This window comes from Heteronotia binoei, chromosome 6 (genome assembly GCF_032191835.1).
Source record: "Heteronotia binoei isolate CCM8104 ecotype False Entrance Well chromosome 6, APGP_CSIRO_Hbin_v1, whole genome shotgun sequence".
Lineage (NCBI taxonomy): Eukaryota > Metazoa > Chordata > Lepidosauria > Squamata > Gekkonidae > Heteronotia > Heteronotia binoei.
The window spans coordinates 74,734,360-74,742,687 of record NC_083228.1 but is presented as its reverse complement, the minus strand read 5'-3'; the positions used below and the strand labels follow the sequence as shown (position 1 = coordinate 74,742,687).

General features: G+C 39.8%; 1 protein-coding gene across 1 annotated transcript; it reads left to right on the top strand.

Moving 5' to 3' along the window:
* The first annotated feature begins 709 nt into the window (after nucleotides 1-709).
* On the top strand, nucleotides 710-7,821 carry BORCS7 (BLOC-1 related complex subunit 7). The gene is made up of 5 exons (XM_060241748.1): nucleotides 710-1,037; nucleotides 3,888-3,950; nucleotides 4,468-4,511; nucleotides 5,440-5,460; nucleotides 7,116-7,821. Exons 1-5 carry the CDS (start codon nucleotides 888-890, stop codon nucleotides 7,165-7,167), a joined length of 330 nt encoding a protein of 109 aa, XP_060097731.1. The 5' UTR covers nucleotides 710-887; the 3' UTR covers nucleotides 7,168-7,821.
* Nucleotides 7,822-8,328: the final 507 nt, after the last annotated feature.

Below are 8,328 nucleotides of genomic sequence, written 5' to 3'. Positions count from 1 at the left end.
TACAAGCACTGGAAACATTTTGGATACTACCTTATGTAGTTAATACTTATGGGTAGTGTTACTTGCACACGCCAGCTACACTTTGGGATGGAAATCTGAGGGGATGGTGTAAAACAATGCTTCTTGCTGCCCAGATCAAAAGTATGGCGGCCCTTGGAACACTCCTGACTTAGTACCGAAGGAGGAGCCCTGGTCCAAAGCAGAGGTACTGCAACGGAAGTCTGCCTCTTTGCTTTGATGAGAAGAGTGCTTTGGGCTCAAAAAGTCTTGAACAGGGCTTTTTTTGTAGAAAAAGGCCAGCAAAAACTCATTTGCATATTAGGCCACACACCCCCTGATGCCAAGTCACCCGGAACCGCGTTCCTGTGCGTTCATGTTAAAAAAAGACCTGGTCTTGAACATCCCCGCTAAATAAAACAATAGTCCTGTAGCGCCTGCACACTAACTAAATTGTTTACAATATATACTTTTGTGAAACAGGAACCCCTGTATAGGTTTTTTCTGGGTATAAGCTTTGGTATGAAGTGTGAAGAAGTGTGCTTGCACACGAAAGCTTATATCTTGAATAAAATTTTGTTGATCTTAAAGGTGCCACTGGACTCAAGCTTCCTTCTGTTGCTTCGGACCAACATGACTACCCAGCTGAATATATCTTTTGCGAGGCTTCAAACGTGTTAATTGTAAATTAGTGTTCCTTCCTTGCGAAGTGGGGGTGTGGCTCATTCAACAGTATCAGTAAGAGTGATGTTAGGGAGGACAATCGATGCTCCAGCAAGGATCCGCTCCAATGTGCGTTCTCCTTTGTTTTGCCCCTTTTCTCTCGCCGTCGCTACATTTTTTTTTTAAACTCGAGACATAGGCACATTTGGGAAGGCAATATTAGTAAGATGGCGGCATCCCCAACGGGAAGCGCTATGGATGCTCAGGCTCGATTTGGCCACTCAGTGAAAGGGTTGCTGACCGAGAAGGTGACCAGTTGCGGCACAGATGTTATCGCTCTCACTAAACATGTGCTGAGGGGATCTCGGAGCGCCGAGGTGAGTGAGACTACTAAGACCAGGAAGCACCGCGCTGTGGAAGACTAGTAGACAAGCTAAAGGGGGACGCAGTGCATGGTGGGACTTGTAGGTTCTTGGTATGGTGATGGGTTTAATAACTGTTTTTAATACTGTTTTTAATAACATCTTCGTTTTCCGGTGTCCATAATTATGTCGCCAGGTGGTATGTAGCAGCATATGGTTAGGATTTGACCAACTAGTCACTTTTGTCGTTTAGCCTTCTAAAGATACCCTGTCATGGAGTCAAGAACGACTTATTCTTCTATCCACCTATTCTGGTTTGAAGTCAGTGGCACCGAAATGTGGGTAAATTGCTGCTGTATGTGTACAGATTATAACGCTTTTAAAACTGTAGTATTATACCATTCTCAGTAATAACAGTGGTAAAGCACTCCGCTTATGTGTTGTTCTTACTATCAGTTCAACAGATTATAAACAACTGGTGTTCTTGTCTGCTGTGTTCCTACACTAGCGGCTATGCCATATGTCCTTGTACTGAGTAAAGGTGTGTAGATTACTCTTTTTGAAAAGGACTCTCCATCAAACGTAGATTTCCTCCCAAGAAGGACAGAGGGCTGTATATGTTCTTTTTAAAGTAGTCTAAGAGAGAGGGCAGTAAATTTATTTCTGGTTTTTTTCCAGTAGTAATGTAATATCCAAATATTACCAGTCAAGCATTAGCTGTATAGTAGTAAGAGAATCCCCTGCAGTAATTCCAACAGGAAACCAGCAGCAAATAGTGTAAATATGCTGTAACACAGAAGTGGGCAACTGTTTTGGTCAAAATGCAAAAAAAAATCCCCTAGAGCATTTTCCTGTATAGATTTTGGGGTGCTGGTAGATATATGAGGGGGGTCAGGGGTATACTTGGCTTGACACACCTCTGAGGCTGGTCTCGGTCCTTTGGCCAGAGGGGCTGGTCCTGTCTGCACAGCAGTAGGTTTGCGGTCCTACTGTTTGGCATCTGTGCTGGCGATGCCTACCTCTGCCCTAGTGTAGCCTCTGTCTCCCCTTTTCTTGTACACATAAAATAAGGTAGTTCTAATGTGCTATGAAACTGCCCGGAAAGTGGAGCGGGGTTATAAATAAAAATGTTCTGTCCCTTTAATAAAAGATTAATGGGATGTTATTTCTAAGGTGATATACTTCAGTGCTTTGAAAAACTTAAATTGCCCATTTTCACACATTTGAGCTTCTGGCGAACCTGCCTGTACTGTGTACCTCCAAACTGTATAGCTATCAATAATACTGGATTTTGGTGAGCAGAGCTCTATCCTCTAGACACAAAAGGACATCTCCAATGTTCCATTGTCAGCCAGGATCTTGTGACTAACATATTGCTAAGAAAAAAGGTATATTGCCTGGCAGGAGACTTCCTTTGAGAGGATAAATGAGTCTTGTCTTCTGTCATATGATACAGATGTCTGGACTGTATGTTTAGTTAATATTTTCTACTCCCAATCAGAAAAAGCATAAGCATGTGTAACTACATTTGCTCTAATAAATTCTTTGTTACCTTAACCTTCTCTTTCCCATCCTGATTGTCTCTTGATTTGTTTTCTTTCACTATGGAATTGTAGGTTGTAAGATAACCATAAATCTGCTCTCTAAAGCATCGTGTACTGAGGATGTTACAGAAATAATAACAACATAATAAATAGCTAACCGTTTATTTAAAACATTTTAATGCTTTCTTTCCACCCAATCAAGGTGCGTAAGGCAGTGAACAAACATTAAAACATAAGTAATTAAAAGGCAGTTAAAGTTACACATAAAACACATAAACAAATCAGAAGGAGGGCCAGCTACTGGTACTGGGGGAATGACAGATGAAACACAAACATAAGTCTTCACCTGCTAGCAAAAGACACAGATAGAAGGAGACAGACAAATTTCCCTGGGCAGGTCATTCCGAAGTTTTGGTACCATGACCGAGAAGGCCCTTTCTTGGGTTTCCACACATCCAGCTTCAGATGGTGAGGGCAATTGAAACAGGGCCACTGAAGATGACCAGAGTGCAGGGATAGGTTCATATGCGAGGAGGTATCAGGGTGTTGCATCTGCTTGTTTTGTTTGACTCTCTTGACTATATAACTTGCAAGACACTTTTATCCTATATGGAGAGACTTTTCAGAAAAGAGGTGTGTTTTTGTATGTGTGTGGGGAGCGGTATAAGTTGCATCCAAGGAGTTCCTCATAACCTGAGCAACAGTCCAGCTTATGGCTTAAATCCTATTTGTGTTTTCATCATGTCATGAAAGAACTTATTTTTTTTCTCCATTTTGGGGATACTAAATATTGTTCCTGATCATTTATGGAGCTCTTGAAAGCTTGCTTACTATTTACTACTTGCTTATTAGAGCCAGTTTGGTGTTGTGGTTAAGTGTGCGGACTCTTATCTGGGAGAACTGGGTTTGATTCCCTATTCCTCCACTTGCAACTGCTGGAATGGCCTTGTGTTAGCCATAGCTCTTGCAGGAGCTGTCCTTGAAAGGGCAGCTGCTGTAAGAGCGCTCTCAGCCCTACCTACCTCACAGGGTGTCTGTTGTGTGTGTGTGTGTGGGGGGAAGGTAAAGGAGATTATGACCAGAGACTCTGAGATTCAGAGTATAGGGTGGGATATAAATCCAATATCATCGTCTTCATCATCTTCCCCTCCTCCTTCTGTCATTTTAGTTGGCTCTGATAAAATATGACACAAAGTTTGTGTTAAGAATTAAAGCAGCCCAACTGTAAGCGGAATTATAGCTGCTGAATACAGGCTGAGCTTGTATTACTAGCTCCCCAGATTGTTAATAACTCTCTTACCTACACTTCCATGTCTTTCAGTTCCTCGGGCAGGCTGCCAGAAACATGGTGATGCAAGAGGATGCTATCCTGCACTCTGAAGACGTAAGAAACATTTTATTCATAGGAAACTTAACACTGTACAAACTACAGATGAGATAATGTAATGTTTGATTACAGTCCAGATACAGAGCTGACACTAGATACAGATTTATGTTTCAGTCAAAAGAAGCACCATACATCCTTAGACTTTGTTTCAAAGAACCTATGTTAGTGTCTTATGTATTGATGAAGACGACTTTGGTAGTATTGTTCATGGTCAGATTTTAAAGGAGAATTTAACTGATTTGTTAATTAATGGCACTCATCTGCCTAGGTGATAGAACATTAAAATGCAGTATGATCAGAAATTTCTTTATTATTAAAGAGAACCTCTGGAGTAGCTAGATCTTTAGCATAATGAAAATTTTCGCTTATAATGAAGCTGAATTTTAAAAATTGGGATTGTTCAGAGCAGCAGATTCTCTACCCCCAGAGATAGTAATATAAAATAGCTTCTGATTGATGATGATTGCCCCATAAAATGACTACACTGACAGAGAACCTCTTTTGTCCTTTGCAGAGTTTAAGGAAAATGGCCATTATAACTACTCATCTGCAGTATCAGTAAGTAGCATACAATATTTAAAACATATTTGATGGGCTGATCTCCTTGAAAGTGCATTTGTTTCCTGCATAGCTCACACATTTTACACCATTTGCAAGGGAGACTTATGAACCAATATTGAAACTGAACCCAGGTAGGATCCTCTGCTACCAGAATTCCATTTCCAGGAACATCTCTTATTGACTTCTAGGATAAGATAATTGTTTCTTTCATATGTATTTATTTAAACTTGTTTTTATATTATACTCTCAGACAAGGGGCTTGTTAAAACAATGACAAAACAAATACAAATCTTAGTGCTGAAATGTAAACAATTTAGGTTTAACTATTATTCATAATTGTATGCTACTCTTCTTTGAGTTCTGATGGCAGCATAAACAGTTTGGCAGAAAAGTGCCTGTTAAAACTGAAACTGTACTTCACAGGTGTCTTTGCATTATGGCCAGGGTGGTAATCCAATTAAAAAACCATGGCAATATGACTGGAGAATCTGCTTACTCCTTGATTCTACAGCCTCCTAAGATAAACATCTCTCCATCAACTTGATGTTAATTCCCCACCTACCATTGATCAATGGCATGACAAAATTTGGGAACATTTCATCATGTACAAAAGCATACAGTATCTCAAATTCACCAGTTGATCAGTATGAAAATAAAGTGATAGCAATATAGTATCCACTTTTCAGCTGTATGGCAGTGCATGATACCATTCAAAAAAATCCATACTATTAAAGTTTAATTTATTTTTAGATATATTATTGTAACCAAAATAGGAATGCCGAAGTACCAGATTTCTTTTTTTCTTCATTTTTACTGTATTATTTTGTGATTTCAGTTATATATATAAACTTGATGTTAATTTATATGTGCTTTTACTCTTATATATGCTGTAGAATTTTGTAATGGTTTCTTTGTCTTTTTCTAGGCAAGAAGCTATTCAGAGAAAGTGAGTTTGCTCCTTGTTGCCATTCTTTTGCCAAATATTCTCTTGTATTGCTGTAGTTATGTTATTTGTAAGTTATCGCAGGTATCCTTTGAGTTGGTGAGATATTAAATGTTAGAAATGTTTTTAAAATGGCAACATCTCTTTAGTGGTAGTAAATACAGAATTCCATTTCAGACACACATGGTGATTTGGTAAGAGGAGATCAGTGGGATAAATCAGCAGTGCTTCATCTTTTTATTCTGGTGTGCTTAGTTCATTCTTATATGGCAGAAGCAGTCTAGATTGGCCCCCACACTCTATTTATCTAAGATGATTAAGAAGTTGAAGTAGTTTTCCTAAGAGAAAAGGTTAAAGAGACTGGGATTCCTCAGTTAGAAAAAAGATGACTAAGGTGGGATATGATAAGAGGTTTATGAAATTATGCATGGGACAGAGAGGATAGAGAAAACTTTTTCTCCCTCTCTCAGAATTACTACAATTACAGAATTATTTGAGGGCATCCAATTGACGTTCATGGGCAGTAGATTCAGGACAGACACAAAAAGTACTTTTCCCCTCAACAAGTGATTCAAATGTGGAATTTATTTCCAAAGAATGTAATGATGGCCATAATAAAGATAGCTTTAAAAGGTGATTAGATAATTGCATGGAGGATAGATGGCTATTAGCCATGGAGACTAAAGGTAGCCTCCATATTCAGAAGTAGTAAATCTCTGAATACCAGTCCTAGGAGGCAACACTGGGGGAAGACCTCAGCCTCTATACGTTATTATTGGACACTGTGAGATGGGATGCTTGACCAGGGGTGCGGTCACACGTACCATTAGTGGCGACACAGCTCCGTCTCGCTGACGGATTAAATATGTTCGTCCACACATCCACATCTGGCAATCGAGCGTCATCCAGGGTCATTCCAACTTGCTGCAGATCAGTGCCACATTAATTTGACAGCGCAGAAAGTCCGGCCCTTTTTCAAAAAAGCAGCACAAGATCGGCTTTTTCCTGTTTGGACAGCTCACGCGCGATACTGCCCCTTGGAATGTTTACTGCCCCTCCCATCTTTTTTAAAAAAAGCCTCAGCAGACATGTACATTGCCAGATCATCCGGGAATCTGAGGTGACGCTTCTGCTTCTCCAATCAACATAGGATCGGAGGGGGGGGGAAACATTATCCCACTATTCAGAATAGGAAAAAAATCTTTTTTTTCAATGTGGAGGATTTCCAGATATCATTGTCACTGCCAGTTTCTAGGAAAGTAATTCCTGGCAGTTCCTTGGTTTGAATCAGCAACGTTAATTCCGGAAACTTCCCCCCTTCCCCCCTGCCTCTGAAGCAATGTTTGATTTCCCAACTCCAAACAGTTGGGCACATGTTCAATGGACCCCCCCCCCTCCCAGAAATCACCATCTGCTCACGCATGCTCCAAGAAAAGAGCGTGATAGTATTGGATGTCTGAACGCTCAACAACAGAATGAGTAGCATTCTTGGATGCTCGTCTGAATGACCCTGCATCGAATCAATATTGAGCGGTTCAAATTTGAGCGCTACACACCCGCTTTTAATGTGACGTGTGACCGCACCCTAGATCCAGCAAAAGCTCTTATGTATCCAAATATCTGTGAGTACCTATTGAATGTTTCTATCTCTTCTTCAGTGTTGAACAGTCTTCTAATTTGCGTGATCAACTGAGCCACCTCTTGAAATGAAAAGAGAGCAATGGACAATACCAAACAATGGCTGGAAACTGATGAAAAAAACTGTGTCCCAAGAATTGTGGAGTCCCATCTTGTTTTCTGTTTTGCTTCAGCAATTGCACTATGAGACTGTCCTTGCAAATGTCACATGCAAGTTGTGATAATGGTTGTGTTGCTTAGTGGCACATGTAGCTCAGTGCAAAGGATCCTGGCTTGAGAAGGGAGTAATTTGTTAATTTGCTCATTTCAAGTGTTCCTTTTCTAAAAAGATGGTGCTTCCTTGTATTTATTTTATGCCTTTTTTTTCTTAAGGTCACTAGGAAATGGCAAAAGTAATCTTATAATAGTTAGCCTCGCACATCTTCCTAAATATTTTCACTTGTTCCCAGAAATGTGATGCAGAAATTATGGCAACCAACAATGTTGAAGGCAGAAATCTTCTTTCAGAGAAAGAGCCATGTGCTCAAGGGCTGGGTCCTTTTCTCTCTCTGCTTCGTTTTTAGTTAGTGGGAGCCAAGATTACTGAGTGCTGTTTGGATATCTGGAAGCTTATTTCAATTTGGTATAAATGTCTTACAAGCCTATTCTCAAAAATTCTGTATGTTTCATGGTACAAAAACTGTAGTGAAAAATGTTTGGGAAATAAAGTACAAAGATTTTAATAAATTGCTAGCAACTTCACTTTTATTTTATCTTTCCCCCCTTTTCAGTACAGCTTCTGTTGCTTGAGTGTGAGGTGTGCTGAAACAACTGTCATGTATAAATGTTCTCTGTGGAACGTGATCTGGAATGTACTCCTTGCTGTCTGTTTTGGCCTTGAATGGCATTCCTTCATGGTCACTGCTGTTACAGCTCTTGATTAGGCAGCCTTGGGCTCATTATATAATTCTCTATAGACCATGTAATCTCTTCAGATATACAGCTGGAGAGGTACTGGGGCCATCTGTTAAACAGCATTGTTCCTTGAGAGTGCCTTATTTACAGCCAGTGAGAAATTTGGAAGCAAGATAGAGCCTATATTTTGTACTCTTTGATAGTTTTCTTTTTTGTTTGTTAGTAAAGACAGCTTCTATTTTGCATAGAGAAGGGTAGTAATAGTTATTTTTACTGAATCTGATTGTATACATATAACTTTGTAAAGAGATTAAATGCAAAGCTATATGTGGTACATGT

Excerpts from the sequence above, each read along its gene's own strand:
- BORCS7 (XM_060241748.1), top strand. The coding sequence starts at position 888 with ATGGCGGCATCCCCAACGGGAAGCGCTATGGATGCTCAGGCTCGATTT. Across the intron at positions 1,038-3,887 it reads GGGGATCTCGGAGCGCCGAG|TTCCTCGGGCAGGCTGCCAG; the intron begins GTGAGTGAGACT and ends CATGTCTTTCAG. Across the intron at positions 5,461-7,115 it reads CAAGAAGCTATTCAGAGAAA|TGTTGAACAGTCTTCTAATT; the intron begins GTGAGTTTGCTC and ends TCTCTTCTTCAG.